The 20132-nt window shown below is 39.2% G+C and overlaps 1 protein-coding gene across 4 annotated transcripts in view; it reads right to left on the bottom strand.

Annotated features, from left to right (window-relative positions):
- Nucleotides 1-19823, bottom strand: part of LOC139131948 (glutamate receptor ionotropic, kainate 3-like) — a 66837-nt gene extending 47014 nt beyond the window's left edge. Inside the window, exon 1 of one of the 4 annotated variants that reach the window (XM_070698278.1) lies at nucleotides 19338-19823. In XM_070698278.1, the coding sequence (XP_070554379.1) occupies nucleotides 19338-19449 (112 nt within the window). In that variant the 5' untranslated portion in view covers nucleotides 19450-19823. The remainder of the gene's footprint in view (nucleotides 1-19337) is intronic. The other 3 variants (XM_070698282.1, XM_070698283.1, XM_070698279.1) reach the window with 3 other exon arrangements.
- Nucleotides 19824-20132: the final 309 nt, after the last annotated feature.

Below are 20132 nucleotides of genomic sequence, written 5' to 3'. Positions count from 1 at the left end.
TCATCTATATGGATTATTATCTGCACAAATGCAACCTGTTTTCGAAAGTATGTTTAATCCAAACCACCGCATGCTGCTGAACGGGGGGGGGGGGGGGTAGTGCTGCGAACGGGGAGGGGCAGGAAAGCGTGTAATGCAATCTCTAAAGAATGGCACATGTCATAATTCATAAAGGCAAGTAAAAACTAATGGAATGTATTCATTTGATTACATTGGTCAAGCCAGAGGCGTATTGAGTGTGTTCAGTTAACACTTTTCTCAAAGATAACACCTAGGGATATAGAATTGTAACCCTCAAATAGTAACATTAAAATTATCAATCCAACCCTCCCAACTATTTTAGTTGCTTTAACACTGATACTTTCAATAGCGAGTGGACAAACAAAGTCAGGAAAAGGAATGGGCTGACAATAAATGGTAAATATTTACTTCTTGAAGAAGGGTACTGTAGTAGAGGAGTACGGGGAAAAATGTCTCCCAATGAAAGAAAAGAGTAACATACCCGGTTAAAGGTATACAGTCACCTGTAATCTAAATATGCCCATATATGGTCGAAGGGGCGTTCCTTGGTATTCAAAATGCTCTTGAGGGCGCTGTTTTTAAAAAGCGGCCACCCGCTTAAAATCTTTGATTGGTTAGATTTTCTCTTTCCATGGTAACTGTGGCAAAATTGGAACAGGTGACAGTATACCTTTAAGTCTAACTTAACGACTCACATACTACTTTACTGCCAATTAAGATCACCCTGGGTTGAAAAATCAAATGATGTTTGGAATTTAATCACTCACACTTGTTTTCTTGGAATATGAAATATGACAACTCACGGCGTCATAAAAATTGATTTTTTTTTAGATAACCGACTTCGTGATTTTGCATTTCAAACGTCAGGAAAGAGAAGCACCTGATCGAATGACGCCAGTCGAATCGGAAATAGACGAACATTAACCGGTTCTTCTGAAAAGGAAAGAAGTCAAGAGAATATAATCATATTTCCTTTGGTTGTCTGACCGACATTGGCAGTTGTACTCTGGCGCACTCGCACTCATTCACGTGCGTCCACTCGCACACGCACGAACACACGCACCCGAGGGCGAGCATAGGCGAGTGTAAAGCTTTGGAAGATGAATAGGTATGCCTGTCATGGCCAAGGAGATTGACTTGACCTCTTCGATCCACAGCCTGTCAATCACAGAAAGACATGATTACTGCACTTTCTTTAATCATTAAGTTAGCAATCGAATTCATGACTTCCTTTAGACTGTTCAAGTGCTATCATGGGTGACGTTGAAACGTGAATATGATACACCCGCAATCACAGTGCTGTCGTTCAGTATAATGCGCTCCCGATCGAAAGTCATACGTCTTTTTCCTTGCGAACAGGCGTTCCAATATCGTTATCTAAAGAGGACGACTATTTTCAAAGTACAGTCTTATAATTGTATACTTTGTTCAACTTAGACGTTTGATAGGCAAACGTTTTATTCTTGCGATGGTAGAATTTCACCGTCGTTGGGTTTCTGAAATTTATGTTGTGGTCGGTATTTTCGCGAATTACAAAGAGAGATTTTCCGTTGCCATGGACATCAGTTACAGAGCTTCAAACGTGCATATTTATCTTGGTAGCTATCGTTATCTCCTAGCTTTCCCACAAAGCGTGGTGGATCTTCTTCACCCATTCATTTATCTTAATATGCTTATCGATTGTACAAGTAATAATAGTGACAAATTTACCTGTAAGTGGCATAACAGCCACCGAACGGATGCCTCTGTCAATAGCATTTGTTACTATGTGCACAAAGAACACGCGTCAATGTTAGAATAAGAGTTGTACTTGAACTTGACAATGCTCATCGGTATAAACTTAGTAAGTTTGCAAAATTTCGCATAATAGAACCTGTACTAAAATGACTGGATATGAGCATTACTATAACGTTACATAAAAATGTTCAATGTAAAGTCTGTTTTCCGGCACGAGTGAGGATAAGTGGAGATAACCATTGAATGGATACGAACCATAAGGGTTTCATAGGTGGTCCCTATCTCTATACTTTATGTCTCACTCCCTAGGTTACTAGAAATTAATGCGAATCGCTGTCAGTGTCCTCTTGCCTTTTTGTTCCCATATAAACCGAAACATTCTCTGCAAAGAATTCTGTGTAGAACTAGGGAATTGACGGGTTTTACTTTGTCCCTAAATGATGGGAATATCTTGTTCGCTGAACACGATTCAATCTGTTACATGTATGACTGGGAGTAGTGTGGTGAAATGTTTCCTTCTGGGCTTACATGCTATCGCTATCTCCTCGGATGACTTTTGACCAGCGCTAATATTGACAGACAACGATATCAGACTTCATGTCATGGACCGAGATTGAGCAATTTGGATGCAGGCTTTCTCTTGTCACCGAAAAGATTCTTTATCTCAGCGATTTTTTTTGCTAACGTCTAAATTTTGAGTCGTCTTCGATGCCATCGACAGTGTCTTGAGATGAGCAGACTGAATTTTTTACCTCAATTGTCCGTTGCTATGTTCAACCATAGACCTCTCACTCCAGGGTATATGATCAAGTTCAACGCCTGTCAGGTGTGAAGAGAGCAGGAGTTCTGCGTCACTCCGACAAAACGTGAGAACTGGTATAAAAACCGTTGTACCAACCTAAAACTGTTCATTGTAATGTGTTGATATGATGAAGTTTTGTAGGTGCACTATAGAGTTGATGGTTCAAAACTTGTATTTCACATGTTTCATCTCAGCAGAGATGAGGAAAAAGAGCTAAGGGAGCGGGCTAGGCTGCTTTGAGGCAGACATTGTCTGTCAGCTGATGGATTAGGAACCCTTATAAGTTCAGGTCTTTTCGGACCAACTGTTAAGAACGAATTTTCCATCGATTGTTAAATTATTAAAGAGATCATGATTTTCGCATGTCTCAAGATAAATCACTGGAATCCCAAACGTCCAACATTCACTCCATTACTTTTCCGATAAACGATACTTTAAACTCCCCTGGGATAGATAGAAATTTACGACCGCAATTTTCTGTAATTTTCGAATGATCGATAGATCTTAAGTCGTGGTCACGACTTGCGTATAAATATAGACGCGAGTCTTTCATTTGCAAAGCGACGTTTGCTGTTTTTGAAGACTTTATTTAAAGAAGGTGGCGTGGCGCTCAGGGAGCTTTCATTTCCACGGTAGGAATGAATTCCATGCAGAGGAAGTAGAAATATAATGGAAAGAATACAACTTGTGCCTGATTTGCCATAAGCATTTTTCATCACTTCACATTGATCGCATGAGATATGAAATAAAACTAAAGGCCTGTCCATCTTTATTGGATTGTAAACATTCAACATGCGTCGATCTGAAACCCAAATGTTTGACAGCTTTTTAATATGCGGTTCTAACATTTCATTAATATGTCTTCCTCGCTGGGTAACCGACGCACTATCGGATCATTGTCGGCACGAGACCTAGGAAAGTCCGCGGTGAAGAATTACCCTTCCAAGTGATTCTCCTAGGAGTGATGGTACCCTATCTTGTATTGGAGGGAAATCTTAAAATCGAAGCGGGAGGGCAATTACCAACAGCTATTATTACCCCCTCAACGTTAATGATATTCATAATACGTGAGAAAATAGCATATTCAGTGTCCGACAGCATGTACATCGAAGACAAGGCTGTTTTACAGTGACATTTGGGAACTATGGCATCCGCGTTTTGTTATTTTCTTAAAGATTCCATTAGTTGTTGAGATTGTAGATGCGTTTGTATCTTGGCAAAATGTCGGTGTAGTGTGGCCAGCATCGGTTCTGTGCCATCTACAGAGTGGCACATGCGCACTCGTTTGAAGCAGGCATGCGTATAGTGACACAGACTCTTTTTATAAGCCCTTCTATTTGATATAAAGTCCACAGTACCGGACATGGATGATCAGGCATTGATTAAAGTCCTCAAGTTTCATATCTTTACAATCATGTATATATTTACCCAAAACGTAGGTCACGGAGTTTAGCGATCGAAAATGGAAGCCTAGAAGTGAGCTCATAGTTACCATAGAGAATGGATTATGCAAATGAGAGTGATCTACATCATGAAATTCATTCTTGGCCCATCTATCTCAGAAGTTTCATCACGTACAGCGAGGTGAGAGTGATGCATAATTAGTCTGTGGGGAGTCGTTTAGTATGTACATGTTTAATTAATATAGAAACCACATTTAACATATATTTGTTCGCACAGATAGTTAGAATATGGCAAAGGAACATTTATATTTCACACGTTACAATCAATAGTGGAGTTACTGTATCCGAACATTAGGGAAGCTACATCGAACAGGAATTTGTTTCACAAAAATGTCGCCTAATACACTTTGCTGCCGAAACCATGTACAGTTTTCAGAACAAACAAACGTGACGTCATTATCACATGTGTTCACAGAAACGTGAACATTTTTGGCTTCAGCAAACATCTTGAGTGCTGTGACTGTCGTATCATGGAATGTGGAACGTTCAATCATGTGAGCTACATTGACTCAATATTATTGTCCTGATGTATTTGTATGAAAATTTGATTTAATTTATTCAAGGGATACAGATGACGGAGACAGAAGATCGAAGGTAAGCTGACAGAGGTCACCGATTAGATAATTTTCTTGTATGATTTTTGAAATAAAAATGAGACTTCGTGCTGAGCAATAATCGATTTTTTATTCACGGGTGTTTTATTGATTAAGTTGTTTTCCTTCTTACTGAGGAAGTTGAAGCTAATATATCACGTTACGATTGGCTCTATCGTATCCAAACGTGATTTTCCGGATGCTCATTTGTCATTGACCGACGTTTTCTGAAGTGGCATAAGAGAGTAAGGTAAAAGTTATGTAATTACGATGGCAGGCAGTTATAAAAACTTGATTCACGAGAATTCTCGAGACAAAAACATAAGTTAGATAACAGAGATATCTACGATTAGAGTTCTGTCGGAGAAATGTTGATCGCAGACACATTCGGTATTTTCATAGCAGGTTCATCTTGCGCACAATGACGTCCTGACACACATGCGTTGGACTTTGTCTCTGTATAGCTGTCTTCTGTATGTGAAGATGTATGTATGTATGTATGTATGTATGTATGTATGTATGTATGTATGTATGTATGTATGTATGTATGTATGTATGTATGTATGTATGTATGTATGTATGTATGTATGTATGTATGTATGTATGTATGTATGTATGCATGTATGTATGCATGTATGCATGCATGCATGCATGCATGCATGCATGCATGTATGTATGTATGTATGTATGTATGTATGTATGTATGTATGTATGTATGTATGTATGTATGTATGTATGTATGTATGTATGTATGTATGTATGTATGTATGTATGTATGTATGTATGTATGTATGTATGTATGTATGTATGTATGTATGTATGTATGTATGTATGTATGTATGTATACCTATCTATGTGTGTATGTCTGCTTGATAACTTGTGCTCACTCACACATGCATATGTCTGCATCGTTGAGGATATGAATAAATTATTTATTTTATATCCATGAATCATCGTTTGTATTGTGTGATTAATTATTTTGCAAAATGCGCCCGGTGTTTGTTTTGCAACAGTTTAACGACAGCGATGTTAAATCTTTGGTTTTTAACATTTCCATTTCGACCTTGAGGAAACAGTTTTTATCCCGCATAAAGAGTTCGACACATTCTTAGGGTGTACACGTCAGGAGACACGGCTCAAATAACCACTACTTTTTTAAAATAATAAGCATTATCTTTAAAAAACCTTTAACATTTAACGAAAATCTGGACAAAGAAGGAAATCTCATCGCTTGTATCCCATGGTCACGCACGTGGCCATAATTAAGGCAAATGGGCGATTGAAGGCGAATTGTAAACTAAATGTTACCCAGCACTGTGGATATAGCTTTGTTTTATGATCTTTATAATGTCTACGGTGTGAAAGGAGGACTCAGAGAGCCAAAATATCACTCTGTAGTCCCCATGACGCATGACGACGAGAAAACAAAGATTACGTATACCAACTATACTGATAGACTGAACCAACTTCATCTGTACCTCTGGAGACCAATATGAGATGCACAGAGAGTCCAGGGGACCATGTGTACCGTACTTCAGCATTGATTCCATCATTGTAATCGATTTCCAAGAGAAGAAAGAACGAATGTATTCATTGGCGATATAACCTCAAAGTATCCGTTTCTTCATTGTCCATCCATGCACACACAATTAAAGCTAAAGTAAGCTGGTAGGAATTAAGTTAATACCTGCAGGGAGACAGTGGGATCATTAGAACGGGCAAATTAACGTTCTTAAATCGTTGAGGGAGTAGTAAGCTGAATGCAGATAAAACCATTCATTCTCTTTCCGTGAGCAGTGGTATAAATCTAAAAGCACTGTTCAGACGACTCTACGCGTGTACAGAATGAAATCAAATTACAAAAGTCGCCAGGGTAGGTCTGGAGAAGTTACGTCTTCCAGATCGTAATTTGGACGTAAGCCATTATGTTTGATCTACATTTGACCTGCTTTCAAAACATCTCTACGTCGACATGTGTGGACTTGGTGCCACCTTGGTGCCTTCTTGGTGCCACCTTGGTGCCACCTTGGTGCCACCTTGGTGCCTTCTTGGTGCCACCTTGGTGCCACCTTGGTGCCACCTTGGTGCCACCTTGGTACCACCTTGGTGACACCTTGGTGCCACCTTGGTGCCACCTTGGTGCCACCTTGGTGCCACCTTGGTGCCTCCTTGGTGCCACCTTGGTGACACCTTGGTGCCACCTTGGTGCCACCTTGTCGTACAAGGCATACAATGTATTCTAGCTACTGCACTGTGTCAATTCAATAAAAACAGTTTCACAATTTAACATGCAGAACTATAAAATCCACGCCATTCGTACAATTACTTCAGTGTGATTTTTGTTTTTTCCTGGCTTCATCGCCTTTGCCACAGTAGGGACACTTTTTTAAACCCGTTTTAGTTTGCCAGTGACAATGTCTGATATTGAGAAGTAGGCATAGATACCTCGAAAACGAATCGAAACTGAACAGATGACCTTTCTTGGCATGAAATAAGGCTGCGTTCACAAAAAACTGTTAAGGGAGGGCATGGAGGAATTCAGGGGGGATTCGAAAATTTGGGTGTAGTGGAGGGGGGGACTTGAAAATTTTGCTCTACCTGTAGGGGGGACTTGAAAATTTTTGGTTCCTTTGAGTTTTACATTTTCCAATTCCAAGTTTTTGTAGGTAATTCAATGAAAAATGAATAACATTTTTTATGTCATCAAAATGTTGTAGGCCCTAATGTTAGTAATAATTTAACAAAATCTAGAACCATTTTGTCACATTTCATGACTTTTATCTCGAAAAAATCTAAACGTGTGATTTGTCGTAAAAAAACAACTTGAGCCTCGTAACAGGGCAGAAGCTGCAACTGTTAATGATTTCTGCAATATTTGCAAGATAACAACTACAGTTCTTGCTATCTCCCTACAGCATGCTCAAACACACAATATTTAGTTGTCGACAAAGCCTGTATATATAAATATAAATATGTATTTGGTGATAATTTAATTGGAGTCCAGACTGACAGTCAGTTGTCAGTGATACAAATGCATGGTACACATTACTGAATACTGGACAATTCAACATGCTGTAGGGAGTAGAACAAGAACAAAGTTGTAAAACTGAACAAAAATATTGCCAAAATTATCAAAGTTAATACAGCTACTGCCTATGGGTAGTGTCACTATCAGATACTACCCTGCTACTGCAGTGTCACTGTCACTGCATACCTGAACAGTGACAGAGACAGCTCTGACCCTGATGTACATGGTGGTTGAAGAAGAGTTTGGGTCAAATGACACTCATGACAGTGAAACTCACTTGTACACAAGATCAGGCCAGAGAGCAACACATGGAAGAAAACATAGAAATGTGAATTCTGGCATATGAGAATAATCAAATATTAAAGAAAAAAGATAGGGTCACCATGCTTGATTTTCTAAATTTTCACACTCTTATTATAAAATGATACATAAGTAAAACTTTGAATAGTAAAGACTAAAAGAAAAAAATATGTGACCAAATGGAAATATTATTTTTTAACAAAATTGCAATTATCACACCCAAAATTTCAGAGATTAAAACATTATTTGATGGAATATTTTAACCTTCCGGTATTGTAAATTTTGAGTAGCATCTAATTCATATAGGTCTTGTAGTTTTAAAACAATTTTTTGGTAGGTCACTGTGCAATACGGCAATTAGCCAGAATTCACAATTTTCCAACTCTCTCATGATTGCATTTTGTGTGCTCTTCAACAGGAGCAATTGACCTGGCCAGAGTTGGATTAACTCAAGTTGGCTTTTAGACCAATAAATCTAAAAAAATTCACTGATGCACTTAAAGAACTTGCCTTGGAATATGACTGTACAAAGTGCTAATACAGGTAGTGTTGAACACCTATGAGCAGAACGGCGCAATACATGTTTATTTTTTCTGCGCTCACATCCTTTACAAATATGCGGGCCTGTGATAGTTGGGGGGGGACTTGAAAAATTTTGACCATATAGAGGGGGGGCATTTGAAAATTTTTTAGGGTACTTAGGGGGGGATCTGAAAAAAAATAAGATTTCAATCGAGATTCCTCCAGCCCCCCCCCTAATCGTTATTTGTGAACGCAGCCTTACGCTTGATATTGACCAAAACTATAGTGTTCTTTGTGTTTGTCATTTCCAGGTGGTACTATTGCTAACTTTCTGATATTTGCAAAAATGTTTATGCCAGCCATATTACGGTAGTTTTTCGATGGTGATCGGCCATTCTTACGTGTTCACGTTCGGAAACTGGCTTTTTTAATGACTACGAATGCTGGCAGGAGATAAACAGAAAGTATCTTGCGTTTTCTTTAAGGCCGCCTGGCATATTTTTTGTTGTTGCAGTTACCGTAACTTGGGAATCCACCGGTTCAGTAGGCTATATTGATTAAAAGACTTTTCAGCAGACGGGTCTGGAATAACAAAGTTTAACAATATAGTGACTTTGCAGTTAACCGTGTGCTTTGGTGCTGTGACGGTGTTCAAGTTGGCTCGAGGACTCTTTCATAATTCAGTACGGACTAAGAGTACCTATTCATCACTTGTAAAGTCGCTGATCCAGGTTGATGTATTGACGTAATTTAATGACAGACAGATTTTTCATGGAAACATTGATAATCACATTTGTCTGAAGATAGTTTGATTTGTGAAACTCGAGTTACGGCCAAGCTTTTTCTTAATGTTTATTTATGTTTCTGTCTCTCTGCTATGAAGACACCGACACAATATACTTGAAGTAGTTTTATTTTTAATACATTCTTTGTGTATGCCAGGAAGTCACCGTAACGGTTTGGTATGGTAAAGAGCTGTTTTATTCATACGAAATAAAAAAAATGCATGATGACAGAGCGGTTTCGCAGAAAAAAGCACCAGTCGCCAACCAAAGTTTCACGGAAAATGTGCAAAAATCTCAAAGTTTTAAGGTTCGCCAATTTGTTGACAGTGCCTTGCATTTCAAGACAGCTACTGATTTTTCAAGAGTTGAAATCAAACACTGTTCGGTTACAGACTGATCACCAAGATAAAGTGGATACCAAAGTTAACAAGCGCTCTTGGTTTCCTTGGCAACATTCCCGTATTTCCTCTGAAAAAAGTGATTATCTCCGATCACACGTGAACTAAGGAGCTTTAAGATAAGATAAGGTACGGCGGGTGGAATGACAGTTTGTGTAGTTGGCAAATACAGTTCAGAAGCTTATCGATGATTTTCCAAGGTGAATAGGGAATATTTCCATGGAAAACTGACAGCTCTGTATGGAGTGTGATAGCCATAGTTCATATAGCGTAGAACAACACAACGCAGAGTAGTGCATTGCGTAAAGATATCACATTCTTGTGTATGTACACAATGAGCAAACGTACCAACCCTCGTTGAAGAAAGTCTACTGGCGTAAAATTTGTTGTCATGGAAAAGTGCCCATGCTCCAGTTTGCTGAATCTCAATATGTCGAGATGTAAACGTTAACCACAATAAAACAAAAGCACAAACAGTCATTTAAATCATGTTAATCTTTTCTCAATTGATCTGCAAGTATGTATGTATGTATGTATGTATGTATGTATGTATGTATGTATGTATGTATGTATGTATGTATGTATGTATGTATGCATGCATGTATGTGTGTGAATGTGCTGGTACAATCAGTCATTGTTGAACACGCGTTGCATTGGTTTTATCACAAGCTTTGATATAATCCATGGGTCACAACGATTAATTGACAGTGCTGGCACTACCAGATTAAACTGCATTAGGATTACATCTACCTGGCAATTCTGTGAGGACTTTCAAAGCGTAGCTCAACTTGTTTTCAACAAATTTTAAACCAGTCCATGTCATCGGATCGTATAAACTGTAAATGCCAACTTGCGTCCTGTTTTCGTATATTTCAATGTAATTTCGCTGTAACTGCGTGCCATCGTTTTTGACCCCCGTTATTATCGACTACTTACAAAGAATTGGTTTGTGTGTGCCAAGTCTTAGGATTAAACGCTGATCAAAATTTCAGCAGAAAGATTGGCACGTACTCTCCATAACTGTGGTCGTATGTATGCAGGGGAGACGTTATACAGAGCAGCCAGACTGGTAAATATAAGAACAGATGTACACGTATGCATGTACACAGACAGTAATTATCATGTGGAGAAAAGAGTTCAAAGGTCATACTACACGCTGCAGTGCCTTCAACGGTTGAAATTGTGTCTAATCGATCTTTAACATGATTATTCTGTCCATCTTGATTAATTCGTCTCTGAATCACCAATTAAGCTGCCTCTTTTGTCGTGTCCTTTGTAAAACGTGAATCGTGCTCAGATAATTCAATTATGAAACGAAATTAAAGATCGTTGGCCGTGATTGTTAACGATGATTACCTTCCCTGTAAGGTCAGCCACGAGCTCGACTCAGCTGCTCATGAAATCATATACCTCCAAAACGGCCGCACGAAAATGAAATTTCAGAATGCTTTATCTTTATGAAAGACGGTTTGGTCCTCATACGACCCCAGCCTTTATGAAAAATAATCGGATTATCAACTTGTGAATTCCAGAATTATCCATATGCACAGAAGCTCTCTATAGATAATAAGCTTCGAGTCCAGCAAAACAATAAACAGTCGAGCATTCGTCAATAATTTACAATTAGGTAGCACAGAGAAGTTCAATTTGCAGACAGATTGCTGGAAGACTTGATCTGCTTGTTTTTTTCTATAAGCTTTGTTCTTGAAGAATATCCATTCTATTCACGTTTTGAAAATTGAAAAACAAGGCTATTGTTGGGTTAAAAGTGTCCCCGGGTTGTTATCAGTCCATTTCGAATTTTGAACAAAGGATTACTTTTACCCCGAAGCAGAAAAACTTCCAACTTTCAGCTGGGCACCCGATGAGATGCAAATAGATCATGTTTGTCCGGTTCAATTTGTTGACGAAATGCTACAGCTTACCGTTATCAAAAACAATGGGCCGGTCACGTACAATATAACGGTACACATGTTTCAATGGCGTACATACAATTTTTGTTTGTTACATTTAGGGCAGGAGTGAATCCTACCGTACGTCATTCGCTTGTCAAGGTCTCCTATCCGGGCAGCTGAATGCTCCCTAAAAACAGTGAAGACTATAGTCTGTGTCAGTTGGAGACTGTAGTCGTAGTAACAGACCCGTGCGAGAGGACGATGACCGTACGAACAACAAAATGCCACAGTTATAAGGGTTGCCCTTTCATGCCTGGCGTTGTCTAAAAAAAGCCAGCTCCATACGAAATAAGTAAATAATGTAGAGTTTTTTATTCTTTTCGTCGGCAACCCCTTCCCCTAATAATGACTCGCATGAAATCGGTATTATCGGTGTCATCAAGAACACGCTTGTTTTCCATCGAAGCCTACAGCATTTTCCTTTAGATCTAATGAAGTTTGCATGTCATCACTGAACGAATTTTCCCTTGAAGACTCAAGAACGTTGTGACGCCATTTCAAATAATCACGTTATAACGATTCAATTTAGATTCGTTATGTATAATCCACATTACATGTTGGTGTAAGGAGATCCGAGAGATGTAGAGGGTGAGATGGGGGACTACATACTTCGATCATATCACAGTGCTTCGGGGCATTTTTACAGGGCAGTAGCCTGAGGGAAGCAACTGCCCTTCTCCCCCGCCCTGGAATTTTCCACACTCTCGATATTTCAATGTTTTAGCAGCAATTTAAACACATTCAATCCAACACAATACATGTCTGTACAATACGAAGGTTACATATCAGCGTACACTACACTGATAGAGATACTGTGCGAATTTCAGGTTTGCAAAGTAACAAATGCTGAATAATTACTAGCGTTAATGTCAATGCTACACACAAACAGTGGCGGCAGTCCCGCTTCCGTTTCACCGCGTTCCCGTTTTCGCGTGTGTGCCATACGGGTGTGTAAAGGCACACACAGAGAGAAACACTGTGTTTCTCTTTGTCTATGGTAGAGGATGTGGGCTGCAGACTGCAGTTCCACATAGGTGTTCCACAGTGTCAACATTCCCAAGAAATGACATTGTATCTAGCAATCTATACGTTGACTTTTGTGAACAAGCAGGCAGGGTAAGCTGTCAATTTAGCATCCACACGATAAAACTGGCTTGCCAGTGAAAACGGACAAACCAAGTAATTCTTTCCTGCGCTAAAAATATTGACTCGTACTTTGCCGTAGTTCTTTTGAAATAAACGAAATACGAAATCCCACAAGCCCCGAGGTGGTTTATTCAAGAAAAACCAACTGGAGAAAGTTATTAAGCTTAGGAGCTATTTAGAGATTCGAGTCGAAAGTTATGCTTGTATACTGATATTCATTATCTTTTGATATCAATTTTTGTGTGGGGTTATCCCTTGAAATTTTCATATAAACATGCTTAAGCAACTCAGATAATTAATAAATGACGATAGACACCAAGATATTGCATGAACATGTTTATAATCATGATAGCCATGGAGGAAAGATGCAAGATCAAAGTCATTGAAGTGTGATTTTTATCAACTTTAGCAAAAAATATCTAACTCAAATGTTTCTTTAATTAGTATTAGGCGTTACTTTATATCACTTACATAAACTATATCATTGTTATAGCTTAGTTTTCGCAATGACTAGGATGTATATTCAGCGGATGCGTAGACATAACGATTGCTACATTAAGTGTTACTTGCTAATTAAATGCAAATAATATGCAACATACGTTAATTTATGTAAATTACCCTAGCTAAGCTAGGTTTTGACCCTTAGCATTTTTGTTAAAGGGATACCGTCGTCGGAACTGCGCTCAAAGGTCGTATGGGACCCATACGACCAATGTAAACACTGTTTGGAGGCATCATGGGCCAGTGGCTAGAGCAGTGGACTCATGATCAAAGGATGGTGAGTTCGAGCCCCGGCATGGCTGTGGTGTTGTGTCCTTGAGCAAGGCAATTTATTCCTCTTTGTTTCTCCCCACCAGGAGTGATGGGTACATGGTAGGACAGAGGTTGTTATGTGTGCGTTTAGCTCTGCTGCGCTTATGGCTGCACATGTGAGCTGTTGTCTGCTCCCAGGGAGTTGAGTGGTATCATATTAGGTCCAGTGACCAGGGGTAATAATAATTGTAAAGCGCCTTGATCACATCTACTTGTGGATATGTGCGCTATATAAGAACCACATATTTATTTATTTTATTTATGTATCCAAGGTACGATGGTGATTGATGAAAGTTAGAACATGTTTGTCATAATCTACATCGTATAATTTAAGTGTTGCAGCTATGATGATGAGGTGCATCTAGATATCGTGCACGAAATACATTGTTTGTAAACAAGGAACTCGCACAGGTGCAGCTCCGACAACTGTTTCCCTTTAAGCTACGGCCCTGTCAAAGATTTTTCGTAGAGACTGTTGACGGTTTAGATGAGGACAATAACATCGTGAAGGGTTATCAAAGCACGCAAAATCTGATTAATATCCAATTCCTTATTACGGTTATCGCAATCCTTCCTTCTTTATACAGCCTCTCCTTGCTGGCAGGGAGACCCAAACACTCTTTACGTGTAACTCCATTCCTGTAATCAATGTCGATCTACCTTGCATAGCGTAAGCCAGATGAATATCAAGTGGACCTAAACTCTGTATGTCAAACTTCGGTCATCCAAAAACATGTTCCATGAAATGAATACATTAGATTTGTTTCTCACAATCTATCCATCACCTCAGAAAACGACCGATAAATTGATCAATAAATCAATACTCAGGCAACTCAATCGATGAACAAACTGCCTGACTGGTCCGCTATGACCCTAAGTCCGCCAATCCATTCAGCGTCACTTTTTGTTAAAACGCTTAGGTCAGCATTTCATAGTCCATTGCCTATTTGTACTCGAAATTCCCCAGCATCACGTGACTATTGATGTTAACGCCTTACCCGTGTGCAAGTCTGTAAGAATCTGACCATTGGAATGCGAGGAAACAAAACTTTTCGCTGATGACGTCATGAACAATCACAGGAAACTTGGATATAGTAAGCCATGAATAAATAGAGGTAATAAAGGGGAGGTCACTGATCATACTACCGTGGTGAGGCTTAACCTCACCGGTTGCCTCGCCTTAAAACAAACCAGTCTAAGATACGGATGTACACCAACAATTTCCCATTACTGATTCTCAGATTATAGAACATGGACCTTGTCAGGAGCGTTGGCCAGGAGATGGAAAGTGGAGATAATAGTCTTGGAAACGAGAGGAAGTGATAAGAGGATATTCAGAGGGCGGGAAAGGAGAAGTGCGAGGAGAAATAGAACACATGTCAGGTGACAGGAGAGCGGGATTGAAAGAAAATGCGAAGCTGGATATCTGATCCTCTTCTCTTTAAATGACAACCTGGGATAAAGTGATGCAGTAGCATGGTATCTACTTACGATAGATGTATTGGTAGGAGTTTTCTATTTAATTTCTCTTTGCATTTCAAGCTATGTCAGATGCGTCTTTTAGGTATTCAGATACCGTCGAACAAGTAACTCAATCGTTTAACCGACACACTAAACTGTTTCACAGTTTACCTGAGTTTTGATATAAGTGCCGCGTTGTTACGGCTATAAATCAAGGACAGATGGCTCTCGTTGGAAACCAGTTTATTCGATTTAACTTGCCACCTAAAATTAATCGATTTAGAGCACCTTTAATATCCTTCTTATATACTTGTTGTTATTTTTACCACTTGAATCTGAATTTGCATCGACAATGGTGATGTCATTAACGCAATGATTTCCTTAGACATATGACTTCAAGCAAATCCCAGCCTTACATACCTGCACGGACTTTTTACCAATTTCCTTGCAAAGAAGATAAATCTGACCTTCAGTGTGTATCCACTTCGTATTCTCGTATACGTTTCACATTTGCCATTTTTTATTACCGCAAATCACGAGCGTTAGGGGTGATATGAAAGGACACTTACAACAACGTAAGAAAAATAAAATATATGTGTTTCCTAGAGCACTACTAGTGTATAAAACAAAGCAGAATACCGTGGGGTTTTCCTTAAAATGTGTTTTCTAAAGTACGTATGTATGTTCGTGTGATGAGCATCGGCAGGGAGGCGAGAGGAGAGGACCCGGACTCTGCTATCTTTAAACGGGATCAAAAGTCTTCATCTCAAATATACTTTATATCACAAGTCAACATTTTCTGCAAAAGTGGCGCTAGAGTCAACACACGGATATAAAACTCCACATCAGGCGAAAAAATAAGTAAAAAGCGTGATACATGTGTGTATATACCCTTCAAATGGGAGTGCACCGGGGGAGGGAAGCGAGCAACAACGGTTTTAAGGGAATCGATCACACCCGGTTAAGATCTTTTGGTGTCGCCGGATTGATCATTGGAGAAGCGAAAGATTTAGGCTTGTCGAATTGTTTGCAACTACAGCAAGTAACGTTTCAAGAGCCAGACTGTTCATCATATACAACATTTATGTAACCAATAAGCAGATGGTGCCCTTGCAGTTTACCTTGTGGCCTCAGAAGAACTTTGGTAGGCAGCGAACACTTGTTATTGACAGATGAACGGCACAAAACAGTCCGAGAGCTACAAAAGCACGCCATAGGCACGCATTGTGCCATAAAATGCATAAAGCACTGTTTCCCCTCGTTTTCCGATTATTTTTAAGTTTCCGCTCAGAAGCTTGACTAATTTGCAGCTGCACGTGCATCGAATGGCAGTCAGGTTAGAGAAGAAAGTAAATGAGGTCCTGATTTGCCTATGGCTATATATAGGTTTTAAAATTAGCGCTGAAGAGTGAATATTATAGAAGTTAAAAAACAACAAGGAAAGCATCTCATACATATAAATTAAGGGTTCTTCACCATCATAGCTTGACCTCTTTAGGTCTTGCCAGTGTAAAAAGAGACGACTCATTTTCTCCTTCGTAACTTTCACCATAATTGTATCCTTATTGGATCTACCGAGCCTTGAAACAATGGGGCTAAACCACGTCAACATGGCGAGAGGTTTTCGAAATATAACCGACTGACTTCCTTTAATCGTCAGTCACCCTGCAAGATGAATATTAAGCAATAAAATTGCATTAGGTATTTGTTACTGTTATCTGGACTATGTTTAAGAACCGAGTATTATTAAAGCGTAGGGTTACTAGTACTGTTACCAAATGGGTCTTTATGTTTAAATACTCGAGGAGGGAAATTATCTACGATTTACAAAATACCGCAAGAATATGAAGGCTAAATCTAACGATGCGTTAACAATCCGTGACTATACTTGTGTTGGCTGCGCTCAGCCATGCTTACAACATGGCATTTAAAAAACTCGGTTGACGTTAAATAATAGCGGATAGTTACAGCAAGATTTGCGGCGTGAGTAGGCCATATAATTTAAAGGTCTTTAATATTGCGTGTTCCTTTTCAATTTAAGCACTAGACTGCAGTAATGCGTCTTTCAATCAATTTGTAGTGTTGCTCACTATTTCTTTAATTATCGGTGAAGCAATATGCCGACATTCGGTAGGACCACCTGCTGTAGTGCCACACTTTTTTCATAGACCATTAACAGTACATGTGTGCCATATATTGCACACATTAAAGTAAGTCGTAGACGGTCTGTTGTAGATTTATGGCGCGACATTAGCCAGCAATACCACAGGCATAGTATTTACATGCAGGGCGTTACGTCAATGCTTGTCAAGAATGAAGTGACCAAATCTCCATGGAGACATGATTGTTGGTTAACCTTTCACCCATCAATTTGCAGTTAACATTCAAATATCTGGGAATGGTGGCTTTCCCTTGGAGTAAACGAAATCAGTAGATTTCATGGAAAGGACAGTTAATGCAATAACGAGAAGGTATTGCCATGAATTTATTTTTTTCACGATATGCAAAGCAGTATTATGAATCGTGTCGTAAAGTTTCCCATTCGTCAAAAAAAAATCGCACCAGTCAATAGATTTTTCTCTTTTTCGGTCTAATAATCGCCTGTGGATTAGCCGTAAACTTTGGCCGTTCTTAAAAACACCGGAATCTTAAACTATGTATTCACTGAAACATCTATTTGTTGCGTGTGTCATGATAAGTTGAACTAAAAAACTTTTATTATTCTGGAGAGTAGACTCACTGCTTGGCCATTATCCGGAGTGAATAGATTGGAAATTATCGGTCTATTTCACGTACTGGTTCCACTAGAACCAAAGTATACCTTACAGTTTAAAGAACAGGTGTACAGTGACGGCAGAGAAATGGGTCAGTAAGGTCAAGAGAGTCTATGAAACTTGTGATCAAGATCATCAGCCAGCAAAATTTGACCCACGCATCACAATCAAAGTAGGTTTCCTCCGTTCTAGGGTTGACGTGAATGACAAATAGCGTTGTTTTAACATCTTGATATCAATACTTAGAATGCTAACGATCGGCGCTGTTCGGTGTCAAATATACAGTACGTCAACTTACAGTTAACTGACATGATTGCACCTTTCTGAATTTACAGTCTTGTCGATTTCCGTTCATCATGGAAACTAGGAAACAGAGTTCTAAGAAACACACAATAAAACTGACGCAATACAAAGTAAATTTAAACGTTGTAAGTCAGTCAATCTATTCACTCCTTTGAAAGACATCTTACCTACCAACACCGTTTCCGTGAACGCAAAGGTTTAAAGCAATGTTTGGTTGCTTTTTTCGACCACCATATATCGACCAAATGTGTAATTATTAATGTAGAAGTGTACAAAAGGTAAGAAAATTAAAAAAACAAGTAAAGTAAAGGGGAATTAAAGTGAAAAATCAATCATGGCTGACGGAGACTGTAGTGTCAAAGTTGGACAGAAATTTTTAAAAATAACTCTTTTACAAGTAATTGTTTTGGGTCTTAATTATCGGAGTTAAAATAACATCGTCATGGGAGACAGGATTTGCGGGGCAGCTAAACTGTGTGACGTCACGGTTCCAGGGACGATGTGTGGTAGGTTAAAACACGAAATGCGCGTGCACTCATGGAAGGATTTTTTTTCTAAATCAGAAACAAATGGTTGGTCTTTTGCTGAAATATGAATTTTACAAAGCCGAATCAGAGCATTAACTATTGTCGTCGACCTGTAATTATTTACTTGGCGGGAAACACAACATGCAGAGTGTTCTTGACAGTGTTGCTATTTATCAACAGAACACAGGCGTCGATGTCTTTTCTTTTTTTCAATGAGATCTGCCAACGAGGCCTGTAATCGTAAGGATGTCAGTCTAACAACAAATGACCAGTAGGTTTTACTGAATAAAAATCAATTTCAAGAGGGTTATATTCTAAAATCTTGATAATGAGAGGACTCTATGGAGTCTATGGAAAAAACGAAAAATTGGAAACCTGGGTAATATATGTTCTCGTGCGACGATAGGATAAGTCAACGTTCTCTGATTTATAACATATTAAATCCACCTTAGCTCAAAAATTACACCTCCATCTTTATAATCAAACACTTGCTGTGACTTCGATAAAATGCGGTAAAACCAACGCACCTCGATCCATACCTTCCCTAGGTCTGCGAAGTTCGATTCCCTTGACAATAAACAGTCGATACAGCTAATTATTATTAACTATCTGTCGCCTGCTCCATGAATATTTTTTATCTTAGGATATAAAAATACTTCAAAGGACAATAAATATCCGAATTATCCGAATTAGGAATTTTCATACTCACCGAAGGAAGTCACGATGGAAGCGTGTGCCGACTTCTCGGCAACCTGTTGTCCAACGTGCAAGTATAAACACGCAATACACAGCACAAGTCGAATATAATGGTCAGACGACATGGTTTCAACCAAGCAGTTCAAAAGCTAGTGACAGAACTCCAACCTCAGATGTAACTCTTTCCCCAAGAGGACACTGATGAACCACTGTTGAAATATTTCACAAACGTTGCGGGAGTTGTAAAAATGCAGATTTGTTATAGAGAGAGTTGTCTGGAATCCGGGCAGCGGTGAGATCAGGGATAAAACGCCTGTGTTTCTGCTACATCGATGTCTGGGGTTGTCATGATCAGTTCCAGGGAAATCTTGCAGATATCTGCGGACGAACGTGTTGAATCAGATGACGATTCCAGCAGTGATGCGCAAAGCCTAGACACCAAACTTAGTACATTGAAATTTAACTGCCTCTGCTTTACCAGTAACGGTTTAACACGGCTCTGACTATTGCACCCCTTGAAATCGTGCAACTGAGGGCGCCAGCTGTCACCGCGATATTTGCTACGTCATGTTCGCACAACAACGAATGCTTGTCACCGTACCAAATTCCCTTGCTTACCCTGAAAGATAAAAGGGAAAAAATGACTGACAAGTATTGAAAGAGCAAACAAACACATTCAGCAGTCGTGTAAATGAATAGTTGGTTCTTTGGCACGTTTATTTGGACCCTGTAGAATTAGGAAGGTTTTAGCAAGATGAATCATTCACTTACACGGGTAGGGATTTCTGGCATTGTGTTGCTTTTTCCA

Source organism: Ptychodera flava, chromosome 4 (assembly GCF_041260155.1).
Source record: "Ptychodera flava strain L36383 chromosome 4, AS_Pfla_20210202, whole genome shotgun sequence".
Classification (NCBI taxonomy): Eukaryota; Metazoa; Hemichordata; class Enteropneusta; family Ptychoderidae; genus Ptychodera; species Ptychodera flava.
This window is presented reverse-complemented; position numbering and strand designations above follow the sequence as displayed.